The 26,780-nt window shown below is 45.3% G+C and overlaps 1 protein-coding gene across 4 annotated transcripts in view; it reads left to right on the plus strand.

Annotated features, from left to right (window-relative positions):
* The window catches only part of ttll5 (tubulin tyrosine ligase-like family, member 5), a 100,026-nt gene that overhangs the window by 56,213 nt on the left and 17,033 nt on the right, over window positions 1–26,780 (plus strand). For 3 of the 4 annotated variants that reach the window (XM_071366031.1, XM_071366033.1, XM_071366032.1), the window contains 3 exons: window positions 14,577–14,775; window positions 20,216–20,436; window positions 24,279–24,364. In XM_071366031.1, coding sequence (XP_071222132.1) covers window positions 14,577–14,775; window positions 20,216–20,436; window positions 24,279–24,364 — 506 coding nt within the window. The remainder of the gene's footprint in view (window positions 1–14,576; window positions 14,776–20,215; window positions 20,437–24,278; window positions 24,365–26,780) is intronic. The other variant, XM_071366034.1, reaches the window with a different exon arrangement.

Consider the following 26,780-nt stretch of genomic DNA (forward strand, 5'->3'; position numbering starts at 1 on the left):
ATATGCTATACAATAAATATGTTATTAGACTGTCATCTGATGAAGTTGTTTCTTGGTTAGTGGCTATTTATATCTTTATTTGGTCGAAATTGTGATAGCTACCTATGCAGGAAAAAAATGGTGGGGAAAAAAAGTTGTGTCTTTTGCTATCGTGGTTAGCTAATAGATTTACATATTGTTTCTTCCCTGTAAAACATTTTAAAAATCAGAAATGATGGCTGGATTCACAAGATGTGTATCTTTCATCTGGTGTCTTGGACTTGTGATTTAATGATATTTAGATGCTAGTATTTACTTGTGACGCTATGCTAGGCTATGCTAGTCAGCTTTTTTACTGATGGGGGTGCTCCCGGATCCGGGATTGGGACCAATTAGAAGTTAAAGCTAGTGAGGGAGGTAAAAGTCTCCAGCTTGAGGGATTTTTGCAATTCATTCCGGTCATTGGCAGCAGAGGACTGGAAGGAAAGGTGGCCAAAGGAGGAATTGGCTTTGGGGGTGACTAGAGAGATATACCTGCTGGAGCGCGTGCTACGGGTGGGTGCTGCTATGGTGACCAGTGAGCTGAGAAGGCGGGGCCTATCAGAGACTTGTAGATGACCTGAAGCCAGTGGGTTTGGCGACGAGTATGAAGCAAGGGCCAGCCAACGAGAGCGTACAGGTCACAGTGGTGGGTAGTATATGGGGCTTTGGTGACAAAACAGATGGCACTGTGATAGACTGCATCCAATTTGTTGAGTAGAGTGTTGGGGGCTATTTTGTAAATGACATCGTCGAGGATTGGTAGGATGGTCAGTTTTACGAGGGTATGTTTGGCAGCATGAGTGAAGGATGCTTTGTGAAGGATGCTTAACCACATTGAAGGTTAACACAGAGGTTTGCGCTAAACTAAAGGACAGGGCTACCGCACACACAGCTATCAAATACAACCTTGAGGTTACAGCTGAGGACAAGTACAAGAAGTCCCACTACGACCTCCGCACGGTCATCAAACGAGCAAAAGGACAATATAGGAATAAGGTGGAATCATATTTCCAGCTCCGCCGCCCCCGCCGCATGTGGCAGGATCTACAGTCCATCACAGATTACAAAGGAAGACCAAGTCATGATCTGCCTAACGTTTCCTCTCTACCAGACAAACTCAATGCATTTAATACAGGCTTCAACAACACCGTGACGTGCGTGAGGGCCCTCACTGACCCAGTGAACTGGGTGATCTCGCTCTCTGAGGCCGAAGTGACTAAGGTCTTTAATCAGATCAACACTCGCTGGGCCGGACGGTATTCTAGGGTGCGTTCTCAGAGCATGCGCAGAACAGCATATTCACAATATTTTTCAACTTCTCCTTGTTCCAGTTTGTAATCTCTACATACATCATTCCTGTTCCCAAGAACTCTAAGGCTTCATGCCACAATGACTGCCGTCCTGTAGCACTCACATCTGTAATCATGAAGTGCTTTGAAAGGTTTGCTATGGCACACATCAATTCCATCCTAGACCCACTCCAATTTGCATACCGCCCTAACAGATCCATAGACGACGCAATCTGAATTGCATTCCACACTGCCTTCACCCACCTAGATAAGAGGAATGCCTATGTGAGAATGCTGTTCATTGACTACAGCTCAGCGTTCATGCCCCAATCCACATCGACTGGGCTGCAGTGGAGCGGGTCGAGAGCTTCAGTGTCCAAATCACTAAAGACTTAAAATGGTCCACACACACGTGGACAGTTGTTAACAAGTTCCACAGTTGCGCCTATTCCCCCTCGAGAGGTTAAATGTTTGGCATGGGCCCTCAAATCCTCAAAGTTCTACAGCTGCACCTTTTGAGAGCATCTTGACTGGCTGCAACACTGCTTGGTATGGCAACAGCACCGCCCTTGATCGCATGGCGCTACAGAGGGTGATGCGGACAGCCTAGTCCATCACTGGGGCCGAACTTCCTGCCTTCCAGGACCTCTATATCAGGTGGTGCAAAAGGATGGCCCGGAAAATTGTTAGACTCCAGCCACCCAAGCCATAGACTGTTCTCTCTGCTTCCCCACAGCAAGCGGTGCCGGTGCATCAAGTCTGACACCAACAAGCTCCTGAACAGCTTCTATTCCCAAGACTGCTAATAGCTAACCAAATAGCTACACAGACTGAGTTGACCCTTGTATTTTGTTTATGCACACTCACTTGTGCATGTGACATTTAAACTTTAAGTACTTTTATCTTATCTACAGTACTTTCTCCTTTTTGATCCCAGTTCATGTGAGGACTATTATTCTACTTTTTAACTGGAAATCCTCTGAGGTAAACTCATAAAATACGGTTCTTGAGTGCACTAAAGTATGTTGCCACTTAGGAGCTCTGCTGTTAATACTTCATAACAGAGATTTTGATGAGATCTTTCACCTCGTCACAGGACAGCTCAGGTAAAAAGGATCCCTTTGTCAGAAGGTTCTCCTGTTAAGAACGTGCCATCCATCACTTTCTCTCTGTTACTTTCCGCACCAACACAAACCCCAATTTTTTTTCCACCCCATTACCCGCAACCGTAAATTTGGCGTAGGGATCTTAGAAAGCGGTGTAACATCGTTGATGAGATAAATTATCTTGATTTCGACTTTGAGTGCTGTTTCTTTCATGTAGGATTTCCTGAGCCCCCTACAACTGGGGCCGGTGGTCTGTGCCAAACATACTGAAACCGTTAAGCACGCTGGCTCTTTAAGCAGCAACCACAGGGGTGAAGCATGATGGGTTTCAAAGAGTAGCTTGGCCCTTTGATGTGCCGACATTCTGCCAGGTATGCTGCCTCAGCACTCTGAAACACACAGAGAGAGAGAAGCTGCTTCCCCACTCCTCTCACTCCAGTCTGCTGTCAACCTGGAGCAGGGGGCTGCTGGCTACACTCACTTTCATAAACATCATTATACTATTACTATATAGACACCTTACCACTCACAACTCTGTTGTCAGGAGTAATGCTTGACTTGCCGATACTTTGACGTTTTTTGAATTGTCCCAAACCTCATCGTTGATGTGAAATTATGTTTGATTTCTCATAGGCATTAATTTGACCTTCTAAAAGTCTCTAACATTTTTTTTTTTTAACTAGGCAAGTCCGTTAAGAACAAATTCTTATTTACAATAACGGCCAAACCCGGGCAACGCTGGGCCAATTGTGAGCCACCCTATGGCCGAATGTGATGCTGCTTGGATTTGAACCACGTACTGCAGTAAAGCCTCTTAGACCACTGCGCCACTCGGGAGCCCAAAACATCAGGGTGCATGACCAATGGGTGCATGGTGTTTTATCATTAGCTCTCTTTTGCTAGTTTAGGACAAGCATATAAAAGAAGGCCAGATTGTTTACAGTCTCTGTATTTTACTAATTTTACCCGATCCTGGATCGAACAATTGGCTCAGGTAAGAATTCATTTCCAGTAAGTTTTTGGGTAACAATCGCTGTGGTTTGAAATTGTGATTGAGCACCACAATTGTGTATTTAGGGTTGTAATACGTCATGGTTGGCGCATTCTACTCCCCTCAGTGAGGAGTAGAGGTCGACCGATTAATCGGAATGGCCCATTTAATTAGGGCCGATTTCAAGTTTTCATAACAATCGGAAATCGGTATTTTTGGACACCGATTTGGCCGATTTTTAATTTTTTAATTTTTTAAAATATTTTTTTACACCTTTATTTAATCTTTATTTAACTAGGCAAGTCAGTTAAGAACACATTCTTATTTTCAATGACGGCCTAGTAACGGTGGGTTAACTGCCTCGTTCAGGGGCAGAATGACAGATTTTCACTTTGTCAGCTCGGGGGATTCAATCTTGCAACCTTACAGTTAACTAGTCCAACGCTCTAACCACCTGCCTCTCATTGCACTCCACGAGGAGACTGCCTGTTACGCGAATGCAGTAAGCCAAGGTAAGTTGCTAGCTAGCATTAAACTTATCTTATAAAAGAAATCAATCAATCATAATCACTAGTTAACTACACATGGTTGATGATATTACTAGTTTATCTAGCGTGTCCTGCGTTGCATATAATCGATGCAGTGCGTATCGTTGCTCCAATGTGTACCTAACCATGAACATCAATGCCTTTCTTAAAATCAATACACAGAAGTATATATTTTTAAACCTGCATATTTAGCTAAAAGAAATCCAGGTTAGCAGGCAATATTAACAAGGTGAAATTGTGTCACTTCTCTTGCGTTCATTGCACGCAGAGTCAGTGTATATGCAACAGTTTGGGCCGCCTAATTTGCCAGAATTTTACGTAATTATGACATAACATTGAAGGTTGTGCAATGTAACAGGAATATTTAGATTTAGGGATGACACCCCTTAGATAAAATACGGAACGGTTCCGTATTTCACTGAAAGAATAAACGTCTTGTTTTCGAGATGAATGTTTCCAGATTCAACCATATTAATGACCTAAGGCTCATATTTCTGTGTGTTATTATGATATAATTAAGTCTATGATTTGATAGAGCAGTCTGACTGAACGGTGGTAGGCACCAGCAGGCTCGTAAGCATTCATTCAAACAGCACTATCGTGCGTTTTACCAGCAACTCTTCGTTGTGCGTCAAACATTGCGCTGTTTATGACTTCAAGCCTATCAACTCCCGAGATGAGGCTGGTGTAACCGAGGTGAGATGGCTAGATAGTTAGCGGGGTGCGTGCTAATAGCGTTTCAAACGTCACTCGCTCTGAGACTTGGAGTGGTTGTTTCCCTTGCTCTGCAAGGGCTGCGGCTTTTGTGGAGCAATGGGTAACGCTGCTTCGAGGGTGGCTGTTGTCGTTGTGTTCCTGGTTCGAGCCCAGGTGGGAGCGAGGAGAAGCTATACTGTTACACTGGCAATACTAAAGTGCCTATAAGAACATCCAATAGTCAAAGGTTAATGAAATACAAATGGTATAGAGAGAAATAGTCCTATAATTCCTATAATAACTACAACCTAAAGCTTCTTACCTGGGAATATTGAAGACTCATGTTTAAAGGAACCACCAGCTTTCATATGTTCACATGTTCTGAGCAAGGAACTTAAACGTTAGCTTTCTTACATGGCACATATTGCACTTTTACTTTCTTCTCCAACACTTTGTTTTTGCATAATTTAAACCAAATTGAACATGTAAAATGATTTATTTGAGGCTAAATTGATTTTATTGATATATTATATTAAGTTAAAATAAGTTCATTCAGTATTGTTGTAATTGTCATTATTACGAATAAAAAATCGTATCGGCTTTTTTTGGTCCTCCAATAATCGGTATCGGCGTTGAAAAATCATAGTCGGTCGACCTCTAGTGAGGAGAATACTAATGTGTCTCTCTACCTTGGCACCCAAACTCTCTCTCCACTGTTACCTCCATCTCTGTCTTCATATCCAAATAACCACAGGGCCACCATTTCTGGTTCTGCAGTACTCAAGAACCGCTCAGACCCTGGTCACCGCAACACACATACTGGTATTTTTGGTTTTGTTCAATATTTTGTCAGACTGTTGTTTTACTTGGCCGGACGTTGTCGCAGCATTTAATTCCAGTACATTTTGTGACTGTCCATTTGCAGAGCCTATTTGGCTCCCCAGAAAACTCAAGGAAACTTAATTAATTAATGGGGCAAAAATGGTTTGATGTCTTCCTCTCAATAAAAAAGCTGATTTTTTTCACCTCAATTGGACCCAGATGTAGTGCTGGGAGTAAGGTATCCCCTGAGGTAGGGGAGAGAGAAATTCCAACCTGGGATAAGGGGGCCATGTTAATGAGTTGACATCGACACCCTAGTAACAGCCCTTCCCCCCCCCTCAGCAGGCAGTATGGACTAAAACCCTCTCCCCCCATTTCAGTCACACACATGAGAGATGGACTTATGCACTGCACTCACACTGGCACTTTGAACCCATCCACCAGTTCTCTGCTTCTCAACATTGTAGGCTCCAGTACTCTGTTTCATAGTTATCATATCAATGCCCCTCTAGATGGAGGACAAGGGGGAGAAAATACAGTACCAGTGAAAAGTTTGGGCACACTTACCCAGGGTTTTTTCTTTATTTTTACTATGTTCTACATTGTACAATAATAGTGAAGACATCAAAACTATGAAATAAGTATGGAATAATATGGAATCATGTAGTAACCAAAAAAGTGTTCAACAAGTATTTTACCTATTTGGTAAAAGACCAAGTCCATATTATGGCAAGAACAGCTCAAATAAGCAAAGAGAAACGACCGTCCGTCATTACTTTAAGACATGAAGGTTAGTCAATCCGGAAAATTTCAAGAACTTTGAAAGTTTCTTCAAGTGCAGTCACAAAAACCATCAAGCTCTTTGATGAAACTGGCTCGCATGAGGACCGCCACAGGAATGGAAGACCCAGAGTTACCTCTGCTGCGGAAGATAAGTGTCAGGACCCGGTGCGAGAAACAGTCACTAATAATCGTCAGAACCCATAAGATGAGGCAGACACAGCAGTACTAGAGATGGTGGTTTAATTAAAGAACAAAATCTTCAGGCAAAGAAACTAAATCCACAATGTCCAAAAATAAAGCCAAGAGGCACAAAATGGAAATCCTCCAAAATACAAAAGAAACTCCACAAAGTGGTAAAAAACAGCAGGGAAAAACAAACCTCAAAAGACTACTCAAATAATACACAAGAACTAAACCAGAGAACCTCTGGAAAATCCAACAAGAGAAATATCTGTATAAAACAAGGCTTGGGCTGGGGCTGGGTGCTAACTTACAAACACTGAGCAAGGAACTGAGGAACACACAGGGTTTAAATACTAACAAGGGAACGACCCACAGGTGCAAACAATAATTAGAGCAAGAAAAAACAAAAGGTACAAAAAGGTGCAATGGGGACATCTAGTGACCAAAACCCGAACAGTCTTGGCCAAAACCTGACAGAATCCCCTTCCTAGGAACGGCTCCTGACGTTCCTACCAGCCTTCTCAGGGTGGAGGGTCCTGAACTGACGAATGAGGTCAGGGTCCAGTATGTCCTTGGCAGGAACCCAGGAGCGCTCCTCGGGACCGTAGCCTTCCCAGTCCACCAGATACTGCCAGGACCGCTGCACCCGGCGGGAATCCAGTATCCGGTGGACGGTATAAGCCGACTGGCCACCGATGACACGGGGCGGAGGGGGAGGTCTGCCTGCCGGGATAAGGGGAGAAAAAACAACAGGTTTTAATAAAGAAATGTGAAATGTCGGATTGATCTTAAGGGATCTGGGTAAGTGCAGGCGAAAAGTAACGGGATTGACTCTCCTGGCAATCTTAAAGGGACCGATGAATCTCTGGGACAGCTTGCGAGACTCCACCCGTAGCGGTAAGTTCTTTGTTGAGAGCCATACTCTCTGGCCGGGGTACAGGGTAGGACCGGGACGGCGACGTCTGTTGGCTTGTCGTTGGTACTGCTGAGAGGAACGCAGAAGATTAAGACGTGCCTTCTTCCACGTAAGCCGACAGCGTCTGATGAACCTCGAGGCTGAAGGCACTCTGACTTCTGCCTCCTGGTCCGGGAACAATAGAGGAGCATAGCCAAACTGACACTCATGCGGGGATACACCAGTGGAGGAGGAGCACAAGGTGTTGTGCGCGTACTCGGCCCAAACAATGAAGGATGACCATGTGGACGGGTTGTTGGAAACCATACATCTGAGGGTGGTTTCCAGCTCCTGATTCATCCTCTCAGTTTGGCCATTGGACTCCGGATGGTACCCTGAAGATTAACTGGCCGTGGCCCCTATGAGTTGGCAGAAGGCCTTCCAAAACCTTGAGGCGAACTGGGGACCTCTGTCGGAAACCATATCTTGCGGAATGCCAAAGACTCGGAACACATGGTTAATCACCAACTCAGCTGTTTCCTTGGCAGAAGGTAATTTGGTCAAGGGAACAAACCTGGCCGCCTTAGAAAACCTGTCGATGATGACTAGGATCGTAGTATTACCATGGGACGGAGGAAGGCCAGTAATAAAGTCCAACGAGATATGGGACCAGGGTCGGTGGGGAATAGATAAAGGGTGAAGGAGTCCTTGAGGGCGGAGGTGAGAAGATTTGCCCTGGCAGCACACGGAACAGGCCTTGACGAAAGTGGCAACGTCGTCCTTTATGGTGGGCCACCAGAACTTACGCTGGATGAACTCCAAGGTGCGACCTACGCCCGGGTGACAGGTGAGGCGAGAGGAGTGCCCCCACAGAAGGACTTGGGACCTTGCTGCCTTGGGAACAAACAACCGATTGGCCGGACCTCCTCCAGGACCCGGTTCGATGGCTTGAGCTTGTTTCACGGTATCCTCCACTTGCCACGAGATCGGAGCCACGATCTTAGCGGCCGGAAGGACAGTCATGTCAGTATCTTCTCGAATGGCAGGAGAGTAGATTCGTGACAAGGCGTCCGGTTTGAGATTCTTCGACCCGGGTCTATAGGTGAGGATAAACTGAAATCGGCTGAAGAAAAGAGACCATCGAGCTTGTCTGGAGTTCAACCGCTTCGCCTGCTGGATATACTCCAGATTTTTGTGGTCCGTAAGCACTTGAAACGGTTGAGAAGCCCCCTCGAGCCAGTGTCTCCATTCCTTCAATGCCATCTTAACCGCTAGGAGTTCACGATCCCCCACATCGTAATTCCTCTCGGCCGGGGTAAGCCGGTGAGAGAAGAAGGCGCAAGGATGAAGCTTCTTGTCTTCACCCCTCTGAGACAAGACAGCTCCAACCCCAACCTCTGATGCGTCTACCTCCACCACAAAAGGTTCATCCGCCGTTGGTAGTGTCAGGATGGGAGCAGAGAGGATGCGCTGCTTGAGTCCTTGGAAGGCCGTCTCAGCCTCTCTTCCCCACAGAAACCTTGTGTTGCCACCCTTGGTTACAGCTGAGAGAGGGGCTGCCACCGAGCTGAAGTTCTTGATGAACTTGCGATAAAAGTTGGTGAAGCCCAGGAAACGCTGAACTTCCTTAACGGACTTGGGGGTGGGCCAATCCGCTACCGCCCCTACCTTCTTGGGGTCCATCTGGACTCGACCGGGTTCCACTATAAATCCCAGGAATTGTACTCGAGAGGAATGGAATTCACACTTTTCCGGCTTAACGTACAAATGGCTGTCTAGGAGGCGTTTGAGCACTTGTCTGACATGCTTAGTGTGTTCTTGAAGGGAGCTCGAAAAGATGAGGATGTCATCCAAGTAAACAAACACGAAGATGTTAAGCATATCCCTAAGCACGTCGTTTATGAGCGCTTGGAACACAGCCGGGGCGTTGGTCAGGCCGAAGGGCATCACCGAGTATTCGTAGTGACCAGTAGGCGTGTTGAAAGCGGTCTTCCACTCATCCCCGGGTTTGATCCGCACAAGATGGTATGCGTTCCGCAGGTCAAGCTTAGTGAAGACAACTGCTTCCTGGAGCAGCTCAAAGGCTGTGGCCATAAGGGGTAGCGGGTAGCGGTTACGGACGGTTATGGCATTGAGTCCCCGGTAGTCAATGCAAGGTCGTGATCCACCGTCTTTCTTGGCCACAAAGAAAAACCCTGCTCCCGCCGGCGAGGTAGATGGACGCATGAGGCCTGCTGCCAGAGCGTCCTTGATGTAGGTATCCATAGCAGCTCGTTCGGGAGGAGAAAGGGAAAAGATCCGACCCCTGGGAGGGCAGGTCCCCGGAAACAGGTCGATGGTGCAATCGTAAGGTCTATGGGGTGGTAGTCTGGTGGCCCTCTGTTTGCTAAATACCAGTTTGAGGTCATGGTAACACTCGGGAACTCGGGACAGGTCGATGGATTCTAGAGACTCGGAAGGGGAACTCTGGGAACTCGGGAAGATACAAGTGGCTTGGCACGTAGGACCCCACTGCTTGATAGTGCCCACAGACCAGTCGATGTGAGGGTTATGGCTGTGAAGCCAGGGATAACCAAGGACGAGAGGGAACTCGGAACAGGAGATCAGATGAAAGTTCATCACTTCCTGGTGTTGGGAAACTGAAAGTCGCAAGGGGGTAGTGGCACGAGTGACAAGTCCAGATCCCAAAGGGCTTCTATCCAACGTAGTAACCCTTATGGGGTCACTTAGAGGTTCAGAAGGAACGCCATTCTCCTTCGCCCAGACCCCATCCATGAAGTTACCTGCGGCTCCAGAGTCTACCAAGGCTTGAAGAGAAAACTCGTGGTCGTCCCAGGAAAGGGTAACTGGAATGAGCAGGCGGGAGTTGGATGGATGGGAGGAGGTTATGTTTCCCGTTACAGTCCTCCCAGGCCTGCACGGGAGAGTGCGTTTCCCTGGAGCCCGGGACACGTGGAGCGGAAATGGCCCGGTTTGCCGCAATATAGACAGCATCGCTCCCTCATCCGGCGGTCTCTCTCAGCCTGGGAGATGCGTCCAACCTGCATGGGTTCTGGTGGAGCCAGCGAGGATAAAGGTGGAGACTCGGAGCTGGAACCGATAGGAGCTAGGGTGAGCGGTCTACGGTTGAGTTCTCTCTCTCTCAGACGCTGGTCTATGCGTGAAGCCAACTTGATCAGGGACTCGAGGTTGTCCGGTGGTTCCCGAGTGGCCAGTTCATCTTGGATGGTGTCAGAAAGACCCTTCAAAAAACACACTGTGAGCGCCTCGTCGTTCCAGCCACTTGCTGCTGCCACAGTGCGGAACTGGATGGCATAGTCCGTCACGCTGCGCCGACCTTGGCGGAGAGTCAGGAGCTGTTTGGCTGAGTCAGGGCCGTTGGTAGGACCTTGAAACACTCGCTTGAATTCTTCAGCAAAGGTAGAGTAGCTGGCACAGCAGGGACTTTGGGCATCCCACACAGCAGTAGCCCAGGCTAGGGCTTTTTCCGACAGCAGGGTGATGATATATGCTATCTTGGACCGGTCGGTGGGAAACGACGATGGTTGCAGCTCAAAGGAGAGAGAACATTGGGTGAAAAACCCCTTACAAACACTCGGATCCCCTGAGAACCGTTGGGGAGGCGGCAGACGAGGTTCAGCCAGGGGGTTAACTGCCAGGGGCACTTGAATCGGATGAACTGGAGCAGAAGCGGTTGCCGGGGAAAGTCGATCCGAAATCTGCTTTATGGAAGTCAGCATCTCTGACAGAAGTTGAGAATGTCTAGCCATTAAGGCCTCTTGCTGAACCAGAGCAGCTTCGTGGCGTTGGACAGTCCCCTCGTGGTGGGACAGCATGGGAAAAAAATCCTGGGTACTGGCTGCCTCTGGGTTCATTATAATGGCTCAGTGTTTCTGTCAGGACCCGGTGCGAGAAACAGTCACTAATAATCGTCAGAACCCATAAGATGAGGCAGACACAGCAGTACTAGAGATGGTGGTTTAATTAAAGAACAAAATCTTCAGGCCAAGAAACTAAATCCACAATGTCCAAAAATAAAGCCAAGAGGCACAAAATGGAAATCCTCCAAAATACAAAAGAAACTCCACAAAGTGGTAAAAAACAGCAGGGAAAAACAAACCTCAAAAGACTACTCAAATAATACACAAGAACTAAACCAGAGAACCTCTGGAAAATCCAACAAGAGAAATATCTGTATAAAACAAGGCTTGGGCTGGGTGCTAACTTACAAACACTGAGCAAGGAACTGAGGAACACACAGGGTTTAAATACTAACAAGGGAACGACCCACAGGTGCAAACAATAATTAGAGCAAGAAAAAACAAAAGGTACAAAAAGGTGCAATGGGGACATCTAGTGACCAAAACCCGAACAGTCTTGGCCAAAACCTGACAATAAGTTCATTACAGTTAACTGCACCTCAGAAATTGCAGCCCAAATAAATGCTTCACGGAGTTCAAGTAACAGACACATCCCAACATCAACTGTTCAGAGGAGACTGTGTGAATCAGGCCTTCGTGGTCGAATTGCTGCAAAGAAACCACTACTAAAGGAACACGAGCAATGGAAATTTTGTCTGAGTCTAAATTTTGAGATTTTTGGTTCCAACCGCCGTGTTTTTGTGAGACACAGAGTAGGTGAACGGATCGCATGTGTGGTTCCCACCGTGAAGCATGGAGGAGGAGGTATAATGGTGCGGGGGTGCTTTGCTGGTGACACTGTAGGTGATTTATTTAGAATTCAAGGCACACTTAACCAGCATGGCTACCACAGCATTCTGCAGCGATACGCTATCCCATCTGGTTTGCGCTTAGTGGGACCATTTGTTTTTCAACAGGACAATGAGCCAACACACCCTCCAGGCTGTGTAAGGGCTATTTGACCAAGGAGGATAGTGATGGAGTGCAGAATCAGATGACCTGGCCTCCACAAATACCCAACCTCAACCCAGTTGATAGTTTGGGATGAGTTGGACTGCGGAGTGAAGGAAAAGCAGCCAACAAGTGCTAAGCATATGTGGGAACTCCTTCAAGACTGTTGGAAAAGCATTCCAGGTGAAGTTGGTTGAGAGAATGCCAAAAGTGTGCAAAGCTGTCATCAAGGGTGGCTAAAAATCAGAAATATATTTGGATTTGTTCAACACTTTTTTGGGGGTTACTACATGATTTCATATGTGTTATTTCATAGTTTTGATGTCTTCACTATTATTCTACCATGTAGAAAATAGTAAAAATAAAGAAAAACCCTTGAATGAGTAGGTGTGTCCAACATTTTGACTGGTGCTGGAAATACCCCTGAACCCCTGAGCCTGATGTCCACATTGACCAGCTAGGCCAGGACGTGGAGTTATGGTGGGCTGAAGCAGCATGATGTCATTTCATAACGGCCTTTTTCCCACATTCAGCGCTGAGTTAGATTGATGCTGCACATGTGCTCAGCTCACACTGCTGTGTTATTGTAAGTCATATCAGCATATTACAGTACAGTGAGTTCAGCAGGGTTCATACTGACACCCACATGCTGCAGGCAGGCAGAGCAGGCCCCAGGCTGCTAAAACTGCACACATGTACTGTACTGTACCAGTGATAGGAAACTCAGATGTGCCAGTTTTTTTCCCCCTTTCCTATTTGTTATTTATTGTGCTGGAATTGAATGGCCAGGAACTGAGGCCCCTGATGTGGGACTCAGAGGATGTGTGATTTGGCCTCCCATGTAGCTCAAGTGGAGAGATCTTGCTAAAGACTAACTGAAGCATACTGTACTTGGAAAAGTTTTGGGGAAAAATACTTAAATAATAAAAAATGGAGGCGAAACCATCCATCAGGGTTTTGTCTTGTGGTCATTTGGACTCTGTTGTCTTAAAGGGTTCACAGACAGACCTTTGTTAGCAGAAGAGGGTGAAAAAAGTTTGCATGGCTCTGGGTCACACCAGTTGTTTTTGCAATATACATGCCATTACGTGAATTGAGCGGGCGGATAGCTCGTTCACATGACTATAAGATCCCTTGTGTCTTTGTTTGGCTACGCAGGACGGGAATATTTTTCATGTAGCCTGTGTGAGCGACACTGGATTATTTTCCCGCAGCGTGTATTGTTATTCAAGATTAATTGAATTCTAATTTTAGACCTTATCTCAGTTCTGTTCTAAAAATGTCTTGGTGAATTGTGTTATTTCAAGTCTGATAATATTTTATTTAACTTTTACTGTATACAAATGTTATTACAATGTTATCTATTTTTCTTATATAAAAAAGAAAATAAGCCTGTCATGCATGAACTAGCACTTGACTATTTCCCCCCCTTATTAGCTCTGACTTGGCTGATAGCTAATTTATTGAGGGAAAATGTACTTACTATGACTATGTAGCTAATTTATTGAGGGAAAATGTACTTACTATGACTGATATGTGGTTGTCCCACCTAGCTATTTTAAGATGAATGCACTAATTGTAAGTCACACTGGATAAGAGTGTCTGCTAAATGACGTAAATGTATGTGAGGAATTTCCAGTAGCTCTTCTTCCTCAGGGGTTCTATTTCTTTATCTCTCTCTTTCGTTCTTTTCATTTTTTCTCTCAGCACCCTGCTCTTTGGAACATAGTTTTTTGGCTGAAGGGGTGCCTTCCTTTTCAGACTCTGCAGTGAACTTGTGCTGGAGGGGCGAGCCCTGACGCCCCCCATTGCTTTAGATGGGGCCAAAAAGGCTGAAAGGCTTAGTCCTAGTGAAAGATAATCCAGTTACAAATGTGTGGAGCCATTCAAAGGTTGGCTTTCCAGGTTGTGGCTTTGTGATGTGGATGGAACGTGATGCGCTGAGAGCCCTGAGGCGGGAGAGGTTTCAATGTTTTCTATGTGCCCCATGTTTGCCACGGGTCGGCTCTCTGCTTTGCCTCTTTGATTGGTCAGTTTTGACAGGAGGGCATCTGGGTGCAGCGGCTGGGGTGCCTTACGCTGTCTTGTCCCCTTGTTGTTCACAGTCTTACTACTCAACATGTGGAGGGAAATAGGCCAGTTAATGAGCTAACACTACATTTCAGTCTTGGTTGCATAGTCAGGTGACTGATGATGAGATGGTAGGCCTAAATACTTACATGGCTCACCACTGCTGTTATTTCTGTTCCACTGCTGTCTGAGCCTAACCTTTTGCATCAGTAAATGCTAGATGCTCAGTTCTTAATTTATCAAGCATACAGTACACGTTAACTTTGGAACTATTTTGATCTCATTTATTTTGCTCCCATAGCCCCAGGGTGTTGAGAGATGAGGAGGGTCTTTGGGATGGGGAGACCCAGAGTGCCTACAACCTGGTGAGAGGCGTCAGCCCCCAGCAGCGCTACCAGCCCATCCCAGGCAGCTACCAGCTCCAGTTCGCCATCCAGCAGCTGCAGCAGCAGAAGTTCCAGTCCCGCCAACTGCTTGACCAGAGCCGCACCCGTCACCAGGTCAGTGAGCTGCAGACCACAATACCACGGACCGAACGGTAGGGTAAATGTGGTTGTGGAGTTTAGAGAAAAAGATCACTGCTATGTAGTTCTGGTTGCCTTGGAACTATTCAGCCCAACGAAATGAGAACCATGCCTTCCTGTAAACCACAGGCTGAATGTGGAGAACCTCATGTTCAGGTAGACCCAGACTAGAAACCCTGCAAGACTGTATATACAGTGTGGTGAGAGTGTATTAGAAACGCTCCTTCTCTCACTGGGCTGAAAGTTGCACACAATCCAATCCTTGGAACCAGTGTTCAGCTTTGTGTCAAAACCATTTTACAGACTTTTTGTGATTTTCTCTGATTGGGGTTCAGAGAAACACTAGAAGTTGCAATTCTCCCTTTCCATCCCTTGATGTTTCCCTCTTACTCAAATAAAGCATAGATGTAAACACTTAGTAGGGTATTTGAGTGCTATTGAATTATAAATCAGGAAAACCCTCATCTCTTTTTGTCTGGGCAATATCAACTGCTTGTTTTTGTTAAGCAATGGGGATACTCTCCAAAAGCTCCCCCATCACCCGTAGAGGAAAGCCTTGATGTTAGGGCTTGCAAACTTATTCTGGGAATTTCTCCTCCAACCGCTGAACAAAATGGTGTCCAGTGGGAACATCCTCACAGGGAGCTCGTTTCTTGAAAGCAAACATGAATTCTCACACCAAGCGAACTCTTTGTTCTACTGAGTCTACTGCTGGCTGTGCTTATATTGGAAGGTAAGTAATCAAGGCTGGCTGCCCACAAGGGCTCCGGCATGGCAATGCCACTGATTCTACACTGAATAAAAAGCCTAATCCCATCATTCACAGCTCATATCAGATTCTACATTTATTTTGTTCCCATTACAATGCTGAAACTGATTTCTGAGGCATAACTTTTCTAAACCGTTATAGTTACAAAACCTTTTAGTCATGCTTGACTGGTCGTGACATATGCGATTTCTGCCATTGCTGAATGAGATTAAACTGAATGCCTTGGGTTACTTGACACTATATCATTTTGAAACTGGAAAAAAAACCTGCATTGGTTCTTGGTTTGCTTTGAAAGGAGATCTGGACAGGAAATCTGTGTTTATTCTTCTTGCAGCATTTGTTGTAGAGTCGTTCTATGAATGGAGGCTGGGGAGAGACTAGAGGTATATTTTCTGGGTGATTTAAATATTGACTGGCTTTCATCAAGCTGCCCACTCTAGAAAAAGCTTCAAACTGTAACCAGTGCCTGCAACCTGGTTCAGGTTATCAGTCAACCTACCAGTGTAGTTACAAACAGCACAGGGATGAAATCATCAACATGTATTGATCACATCTTTACTAATGCTGTAGACATTTGCTTGAAAGCAGTATCCAGACCCATCGACTGTAGTGATCACAATATAGTAGCCATATCTAGGAAAACCAAAGTTCCAAAGGCTGGGCCTAATATAATGTATAAGAGGTCATACAATGAGTTTTGTAGTGATTCCTATGTTGTTGATGTAAAGAATATTGCACTTGACACATTTATGAAATTGCTTATTCCAGTTATTAATAAGCATGCACCCATTAAGAAAATGACTGTAAAAACGCTTAAATCCCAGTGGCTTGAGGAGGAATTGAAAAATTGTATGGTTGAGAGGGATGAGGCAAAAGCAATGGCAAATGAATGACATAAAGAATGATAGTAGAATAAAAAACATGAGGTGGCGCACACCCAGAAAAATGTATGTGTGGAGGTGCTGACTAACGGCGAATAAACTATTAAAATAGAGTAGTGTGCGACTCTCTTTATTTTGATAGTATAAAGAATGATAGTAAAAAGCGTTGGAGCACCTTAAATTACATTTTGAGAAAAAAGGCAAACACAGCTCCATCATTCATTGAATCAGATGGCTCATTCATCACAAAACCAACTGATATTGCCAACTACTTAAAAAATATATATATATTGGCAAGATTAGCAAACTTAGGCATGACATGCCAGCAACAAACGCTGACACTACACATCCAAGTATATCTGACCAAATTATGAAAGAAAGGCATTGTAATTTTGAATTCCGTAAAGTGAGTGTGGAAGAGGTGAAAAAATTGTCTATCAACAATGACAAGCCACCTGGGTCTGACAACTCGAATGGAAAATTACTGAGGATAATAGCGGACGACATTGACACTCCTATTTGCCATATTTAAAATTTAAGCCTACTAGAAAATGTTTGCCCCCAGGCTTGGAGTGAAGCAAAAGTCATTCCGCTACCTAAGAATAGTAAAGCCCCCTTGGTCGGCTATTTGAGCCAGTAAATCAGCCTGTTACTAACCTTTTTAGTAAACTTTTGGAAAAAATTGTGTTTGACCAGATACAATGCTATTTTACAGTAAACCAATTGACAACAGACTTTCAGTACGCTTATAGGGAAGGACATTCAACAAATGATTGAGGGCTGTTTTGTTAGACTTCAGTGCAGCTCTTTTTGACATTATCGATCATAGTCTGCTCCTGGAAAAACTTGTGTTATGGCTTTACACCCCCTGCTATAATGTGGATAAAGAGTTACCTGTCTAACAGAACACAGAGGGTGTTCTTTAATGGAAACCTCTCCAACATAATCCAGGTAGAATCAGGAATTCCCCAGGACAGGTGTCTAGGCCCCTTACTTTCTTCAATCTTTACAGCTACTACAGCGACTGAAATGACTGCAACACTTAACAAAGAGCTGCAACTACTTTCAGAGTGGGTGGCAAGGAATAAGTTGGTCCTAAATATTTCTAAAACTAAAAGCATTGTATTTGGGACAAATCATGCACTAAACCCTTAACCTCAACTAAATCTTCCAATAAATAATGTGGAAATTGAGCAAGTTGAGGTGACTAAACTGCTTGGAGTAACCCTGGATTGTAAACTGTCATGGTCAAAACATATTGATACAACAGTAGCTAAGATGGGGAGAAGTCTGTCCATAATAAAGCAGTGATCTACCTTAACAGCACTATCAACAAGGCAGGTTCTACAGGCCCTAGTTTTGTTGCATCTGGACTACTGTTCAGTCATGTGGTCAAGTGCCACAAAGAGAGACTGCAATTGGCTCAGAACAGTGCAGCACGGCTGGCCCTTGGATGCACACAGAGAGCTAATATTAATATGCATGTCAATCTCTCGTGGCTCAAAGTGGAGGTGAGATTGACTTCTTCACTACTTGTATTTATGAGAGGTATTGACATGTTGAATGCACCGAGCTGTCTGTTTGAACTACTGGCACACCCATGCATACCCCACAAGACATGCCACCAGAGGTCTCTTCACAGTCCCCAAGTTCAGAACAGACTATGGGAGGCACACTGTACTACATGGAGCCATGACTACATGGAACTCTATTCCACATCAAGTAACTCTATTCCACGTGCAAGCTGTAAAATTAGATTAGAAAAAACAGATAAAAATACACCTTATGGAACAGCGGGGTCTGTGAAGCAACACAAACATAGGCACAGACAGATGCAAACACACGTTAACATACGCACTATACACACGTACACATGCATTTTGTAATGTAGATATGTGGTAGTGGTGGAGTAAGGCCAAGAGGGCACACAGTGTGTTGTGAAATCTGTGCTGTGAATGTATTGTAATGTTTTTAAAATTGTATAAACTGTCTTCATTTTGCTGGACCCCAGGAAGAGTAGAGGAACTAATGGTGATCCATAATAAATACAAATACACCTTTTGGGGTGGGATGATGGGAGGCGCAGTTTCTTTTCTTTTTTTTCTTTGAGTAATGCAGTTGCTCTCACATCATCCTTTTTACGTCTAGGTTGAGTCTAATTAATGCAATTGAGGGGATGTTTTTCTTGGCCCGGACTGGCTGGGTTACGCAAGACTCTCTTTGAAAGTGATCCCCCTAGCTCCTGTCCACTCCCCTCCCATCGCCAGCTCGCTGATTGAGCACAGTTCACTAGTTCACCAAGCCACAACCACTCTCAGCCAGCCACTCACAGCATCCATCCATCCACGATTACCAGGTAGGGTTGAGCAGGGACCATCTCTCCCCCTGATTGCGAAATTGCAGGAAATGGTTTGCAGCATTAGTTGGTGTGTGTGTAATCATATGCTATAAAGGGCACAGTGTTAAGAGAGCAAGAGAGCCAACCTGTTGTTCTCCCCTTAACAAACAGCCCTTTTTACTGAGCTCATGGGAGGGCTGTGACTGTATGCCTTGAGTCACCACCCAATCAGGGAACCGTCCCTTAAATATCCTCTCCCTCTGCTCTGCCCCTCAGTCTCTCTTGCCAGCTTGACTTGAATGGGAGTATACTAACAGACGCCTTGCAATTCTGTAGCGTTTCCATGTGTTCCATGGCCTTAAGGCTCATTCACTTTGGCTCAGAGTAGAATTGCCCAGTAAACCCTCCTTCCAAGACTGTCCTTCCATTGGTCAGAGAATTAGTCAATGCCTTGACCCTACTCTGTAATGACACGTGAAAAACCATTGCGGGTTTTGGTCTTATTGAAATAAGCGCTCTCCACATTCCAACACTCACCTCCCCTGCCTTGTGGCAGAATTTATTGAAGTATTTGGCTTAACTGAATATAAAACTATGTCCAGGGGAGCATAGGTGTGTGTGTGTGTGAGAAAGAGAGAGCGCTGTTCCGGTGCTCTACTCTATGTTCCAGTTACTGGGTGCAGACTGCGCGGCTCCTCCACAGGCTTGGCCTGGGGCCACCTGGCAGCCAAATAAAGGTGCCCTCCCTGGCCCTGCTCAACTGCTCCACAACCACAGACCCTCCAACCTGGAAATTCAGCTTCTCATTTATCAACACAGAAATTATATCAAAATATTCTCTGTCACGCTGCCGGCCCTTTGAAATCATGCGCTGGGAAGCTGGAAAACCATTAGCTTGTTAGATAGATATATAAAGTGGCAGAGAAAATAGCATAGACATGAGATCTGGAAAGAATGTCTGTGAAGCATTCCCCAGCAACACAGGCAACCGGTGAACGGTAGTTCTTAAATATTATGTCAGGATGAACATGTTGTTTACCAGGTTTCTAGAAGTCATTAAAGAGATCTTGTCTAAACAAGTATGAAATGTGAAGAATTTGTGTTGCACTGCTTCCAACCTCAAAATATGTAGAGCATGTTTTGATAAAGGATAGCACTTTTTTCAAAGCTAATTGATGTAGTTGTCTTTTAGATCGATGACGTTTGACCTTAGATGACCCGAAAGGCAGAACTTTCTTTTGCTGAAATCAAAGTCTGATCTTTTTTATGGTTGTACTGAGCACATTTACAATTTGATAGCCTTTCCCATCCCTGATTTAGGTAGGGGATTAGGTACATAATGCCCTATTGTATAAATCCTCTTACGTGTAATGTCATAACTAACTTGATTGTGAATCTGAAGCTAAATGTGTGGTTTTTGCTCCTTAGGCCATGTTGGCTGCTAAGGCCATGATGCCACCCTATCCTGTGACGGCTCCTTGGCCCCAGGCTCCCACCGGCCCATCCTCCTCCAGTCCACCAGTGACCCACCCAGGCCGCCAGAACCACAGCCACGCCTGCGCAGGCCCAGGACACATCCTCAACCCCAAACCACCCAGCAGTGCCAGGGAGGGCCTGGTCAGGAAGACAGCCACCCAACGCCTCAACAAGTAAGACCTGGAGCTAGAGCTACCTCTGGGATGCTGCTGTTCATTAGTGTCTTACTAGAAAGTTCATTATTACCACTGTAATGTGGAAGTGTTGACTGGACCATGACATGAATATGCAGTATATGTAATGGCAAGCTAGTGGGTCTAGAGGACTATGGCTGTGCTGGAGGGGTGAACCAGGGTCCAACAGCAGCAGAGAGTTCAAACAGAACTGAGAGTTAGACTAGCCTACATGAAGCGTGGAGCGAACAGTACCAGTCCCTTGGCTTCAGGCTGTATCTGCCTGTTCAGTAAACAACCTCATCACAGGCCTGATTTCTGCCTGCTCAGTAAACACAATGCGGTTCAACTGCAGGGCCCTATTTATGAGCGCTGTTTAAACCCTGTTTTGTTTGGAGATTAACAGAAGAAGAGAGGAGGAAAAATGGAGAAAGAAAGAAAAGTTGGGGAGAGTGCAAACGGAGCGGAGCCTGAAACTGCCATCACTTTCCCACGCTGCAGTATGACTTTATTACCCAACATCTGGCTAAATTACACAGCAATGGCAAAACTCAGTGATACGGTTGCTTGTTTGTTTAAAGCACATGGCTTTGATGGAGGGCTCCTCTCCCCCAGCGTGAGGCGCAGTGGTCCCAGCTCTGTCATTCTCCTCTCCTCAACCTCCACCCCCTCTGGCCATGTGTGCTTCTCTAGTATTACATCAGAGAGATTTATATGGACCTGGCCATTTTAATTTGTTGTCTTTTTTGCTAAGTAGGGATATTTATAGAACTGTATGGTAAAGCCATTGCTCTACCCATCTGCTCCTACTGTATCTCTGTCTGTGTGTGCGCATGTCACTTGTCTTTCTGTCTGTATCAGAGGGTCCGTGTTGGTGCCTTTCATCAGGGGTACAAGGATTTGGCTAATGACACAAAGCCTTAGTGGCCGCCTCAGCAGATAGCAGCTTTGATGTGGCGGCTGAGGCCAGCCAGGGAGCAGGAGAGGCCAGAGCCCAGAGGGATGTGGTTGTGTTATGTTGCTGATGTGTGAGGCGCGCTCTCCTGGACAAGTGACACGGTCAGAGGGGAGGGAAGGCAGTGAATAGTTAAGGGCAGGGTAGGGCAGGGTTGGGCAAGGTCGGTTAGGGCAGGGTAGGTGCAATGTTTGCTCCTCTCTGTGTGTCTTCCTGGCAGTTACTGTGTTTACCCTCTGCATGCAGAATTCCAGAACCTCCTCACACTCTCCACTGTCCTGCATTTTTGTGGTCGGCCTGTGTGACAGGGGAGAGTGTGGGAAAAACGGAAGCTTCTAGACCAAAAATGCACTGATGGAAAAAGGAAGAAAAGAAAGAGAGGGAAATAAAGAATGACGGATAGAAAGCAAACCTCTGTCTGAAAGAGATGAGATGATTGTTCACAGAAAATGGATAATAAGTTGTTTCCCTTTTATGTTAAACTCATTTCAAGGGCAACGCAATACCTTGGTTAAGTAGCCTTAGCTCGTTCACCCCAACATGAAATCACTGTACTGTAGGTATTAGAAATGTTCAAGGTTATTTCATCTTCAAAACACACCCTCCCAACTGCTGAACTCAAAAACACATTACATTTGATACTTATCTCAAAATGTTGCCCCTGCTGCCTGTTTTCCTACAGGACAATACATCATTGATGAACACAGAGAGTTAGTCTTTGTTATTGAATCTAGGATTTGAATGACATGCAGTTTTGGGTTTGTTGGAGAACGGAAAGTGAGTAATAAGGATCAAGATTAGCAGTTGTGTTTGGGAGTCAAATAAAGAGGGGAGTGGATTTATATGTTGGAGCAGCCAAACTGTCTCCTCTCTCTCGCCGAGGGCTGGGATGTAGAAAGAAGAGCCAATTCACTGGACCCACCACCAAGCTGCCCTGTCAGCCAATCAGAGCGGAACATCATGAGGAAATGCCAAGTCTGTTCAGCCACTGATTGGACAGACTCGTCAGTACATTTGTCAGAATTAGTTTCTGTCTCATTATATGTTAATTGATGAGAGAGATGACCGAAAGAATGTGAATGGACCACAATGAAGCTTAGTTTCGCAACAATGACTGCTTCTGAGATATCCTAAGATGAAACCAAAGCATCAAGGCTTGTCTATGGCTATGGACAACGTCAATCAAATTCTAAACTTCACCCATACCCCAATTGTCATGCTTTTCTGCATAACCAAATTGCTGCTGTGGCATACAGTAGGGCAGGACCCTAGAGTGTCGATTGGCCTAACATGGTTGCAAACTGGGAATGACTTCAGTTACAAATTTGAAAGCAATTTGTAACACAAATAAATGATTGTGTTTGGTGTTTGTGAGGCTTGGCCGGTTTTGCAGCTCTAGCTACGGAAACCCAGGCTGTCATGTGGCATTCTTAATAGGGTGACAATTACAGCAGAACCATTACTGTCAGACTGGCTGCTGCCTTCGCTGCCTATTAGTCAGCTGTAGGAACGACTTGATACTATAAACACATCACGCTGCCAAAACTCTGTTTATAAATGAACACTAATCCCCCCCCGGTTAGACGTCCAGATAACATAAAGAAACGCTCGCTTCCACCATACACAAAGAAACACACAACCATAGGCAACCATGTTCCTATATTTCATAGTCTATCTGGGAAAATCCACTCAAGCCCCTCTGAAAGAAAAAGCTTCTTACAAGGCTTTACATTTATTTCCTAAACGTCTAACTGTGGGTGCATACTCCATGCAGAGATACGTGTTCAATATATTAAGCCCTTCCATACGGCGGTGTTTGCCGGTCTACACCTTATGACGTGGAGAAGTGAGAGACTGTTGACAAAGTGATATGAAGAACCCAGAGGTCAAGCTTTCTCCAAATATTAAAGGGTTGCTTCCTGTATAGTTATGCCGCACTTTAAGTGAGCCAGTCCTATTTGTGGTTGTGTAATGGTGTGAAGGAACAACTGTGCAGCCCCTACAAGGAAGCAGTGTGTGCCCTCATTACCTTCTTAATGCTGCTTTGTCAAGCCACTGTTATGGTGCGAGAGGTTAATACCAGCTAAGCTTTATTTATTGTTCCCCAAAAAATGCTTAGCACATTTAATGTATAGAGTTACAGGCTTGTTGGCCCCTGCTTTACGTCCTTCTTCCACCCATAATGATTTAGTTTGAGAAGCTGTATATACACATTGTCCCTGTGTAGTCTGTTTCTGTGAGAGCCAGTGTTGTGTGTTCTATTAAGAGGCAGTGCCCTATACACGTTGGTAGTACTTGCTGGAAAGAATTGGTCACCCATTTCATGAAACATTATGAAACAGTATCAGTCACAATGGGACCTGTTCTCATGACTTTTCTATTTAAAAACACACAGGTAATTCCACAAATGACCCAGCTGGCACCACAACCGTATCAGCTAACCCTACAACGTACGTGTTCTTTTGGAGCGTCAGTGTTGAGGAAAACGTCATCCACGACAGCTACCATGGTAGAGGAATGTGTCCTAGCACTCAGTAAATACTTAACCTCTTGGAGTGTCAAGAGACCCCCACCAGACCATATGGACAGCACATAGCAAACCACCACGCTTTACATTTTTCCTGCCTGGTGATGTCACAGTACACACACAATGTATCCATAGTCGTAATAGGAGCCAGTAATCCCTATGCCACTACTGTAACTCTGTAAGAGAATTGGCCTTCACAATGCTCTTACAATTAGAGTGAAGGGCACTACAATATATCAGTGGAACCCTCCACAACAATGAATGTGGAACAGCATTGGTTTGTTTTTGCCCTATCTCTGGATCTCTCTGGGTAATGTACTGTACAGGAGTCGATCACTCTTATCTTGTCTCTGCCCACAGACAGACCTCATCAGAACGCCCAGCCAATGGAGCTCTGACGTCCAACTCGCAGCATGTGGTCTACGAGGCCGTGTGTGGGAAAGCAGGTGGGTCTGACAGTCCACACACACGCTCCCCTCCCTGTCTGTCGCTTGCCCACTGGTGCTGTAGTCCTTGGGCAGATGGTATGCCCTCTCCATGCCAGTGTCAGTGATCACAGCCAGGCATAGTGACCATTCTTCCATCAAGGACTGATCAACACCATTTCGATATTTTTGTCCTGTTTGGCCTGACTGCTTCAGACCGGATCTGCAAGCAATGACAAGAGTATAGCTATTGCAAGGCTCTTCTCGTTGTGCACAAATCCAGGCCTGATGGGTCTGTTTCAAAAGATTTAGGGGGCATCTGACTGTGTAAATACAAAATTAAGTTTCCACTACAATGGTGATCTGCTGTTTGATCAGATAGGCTCCATGTATCTAACTATAGAGGTCAGATGACTGCTAGCGGATGAGAGTGATTGCCATCTCTCTTTTGTAATGGGATCTAGTGGTGGGATATAGACACAGTTTGGGCATTCCCAGCTGTTGGCCATGCTTCCCATCCTAATTGCTGCCCAGCCACCTAAATCCCTGGCCAGTTGTGCCCCAGAAATCACACATGACTGAGCAGGTCTTTCATAGGAAACGGAGTATGTGCATTTTGGTCTCATTGTGGTATTGCATTTTGTTATTTTGCTGTTATATTAACATTATTCAATTTAGATTGATGTCTGCAAATCGTACAGTTTGTTACTTATACCATTGAGTATGTGCGCGTCTACCGCCTTCTCATCCTGCAGTTGCACAACTCTTTCCACCCTGGAGCCTGAGAAAGGGACTGGTGGAACTGTTGAGTTTATTGCAGTAACAGTGATATTAAGCAGTTTTAGCGGATGCACATCTGTTTGTCTGATCAGGGCCTTTTTCCATAGTCCTTCTATACGTTAGCATTAGTGTATCACACCATTCATCATGTGAGCGTCACACTTGAGCCGACCAAGAGAAACCCAGATCAGCCTGCATCTGTCCAAACGGAGCTGGAAAAAGACAGCAGCTATGCACCAACCCAAAAATGTGTGCCACCAGAACATTTCTTTTTCCCCCGATTTTCTCTCTTCAAAGTATGAAGGTTGGCGTAGGTTAACAAACATCTTATAAAGTCATCAATAACTGTAACTGGATCCGTGGGGAGCAGCTCCTGAATTTCATGAATGCATTTTTTCCATAATTTAGGGCACCAGGTTGGGGGAGATGCCTGGTGACTCCAATACAACGCGAAGCAGTTAGCTTGGGAGAGAAAGAACAAAAAAAAGTCAGTACCAAACCTTTTAACAAGCCAGCCCTGGACCAGGTTTAGCCATGCATTGAGAATGGAGTGGTCCTGAAGCCAGCGCTGGTATCGCTGGTGTTATGCCCTTTTTTGTTTTTCGAGTGGACATAGCTTTGTGGGGCTTAGGAACGCTGCCTGCCCAGTGTCCTTTTGTAGTGAGGTGACTGGCCTCCTCTGATCCACTCTGACAGGGAGTTAGAATGGGTCCGAACAGACAGCATTCTCTCTGATCAGCTGTCAGCCAATATTAATCACACACTTGCTCTCACTCTCTTTCCTCTTTCTCTCGCTCTCTTTCTCCTCCCTCTTTCTCTCTCTCTTGCAATCACTCACTCAACCCCACTCTCTCTCGTTCTTTCTCCTCAAATGAGGACCTATCAAAGCTTATGAAAATATTTATACCTATTGGTCCCAAATGGTCTTTCTCTCTTGAAGTGGGTGGTGCTACACAGAAGGCAGCTGAGGAGAGATTTATTGTATTCTGTTTGAGAAGGAAATTAATGCTGCACTTGTGTCGTTTTAGTAGGAGACCGGTATAGAGCAATAGTTCTGCCATTTTGTTTTTGTTTTGCTAGCCGGGTTTTTCCAGTTTTGCTTTGCTGACGCTTTGCAGTTGAAGACAATTCTAAGTGAACCAAGTAAAGACTCATCACTCTCATTCTTCTTTTGTCCAATTCAGAAAAATCCTGGTTTCTCACAGGCATCTAGTGTTCTTTATCAGTCTGTCTCTGTTTGGTGGCTTTGTTTCATTAGTGTTTGTTTATGATTTTGATTTCTCCATTACTGTTGGGGATAAAGGAAGGGGAATATTGGCCTTTCTCTCTTTCTTTTGCTGAGCTAGAAAAAACTGCTTCCAGCGGTCATGTCATCGGATTGGAAGTCTGGGAGATGTTTTCGTTTTCCAGCTCCATCAGGCCCCACGGTGTAAAAGAGCACCAAAATAAACAGTCTGCCGAGAGGGAATGAAAGGGAATACTGTTTGGAAGCACAAATACAGCAGCTCGACCTGCTCTTGGAATTCCTTTCCTACTGGATGCCTGGCGCTGGGCCAGGCGATATGCAAGGGGTGAGGGGACAGCAGGAAAAGGGCTGCTGCCCAGTGGCTGCTTGGACGGCTCCACTCATACCTGCATTGGCCATGAAAAGTAACAC

This window comes from Salvelinus alpinus, chromosome 25 (genome assembly GCF_045679555.1).
Source record: "Salvelinus alpinus chromosome 25, SLU_Salpinus.1, whole genome shotgun sequence".
Classification (NCBI taxonomy): Eukaryota; Metazoa; Chordata; class Actinopteri; order Salmoniformes; family Salmonidae; genus Salvelinus; species Salvelinus alpinus.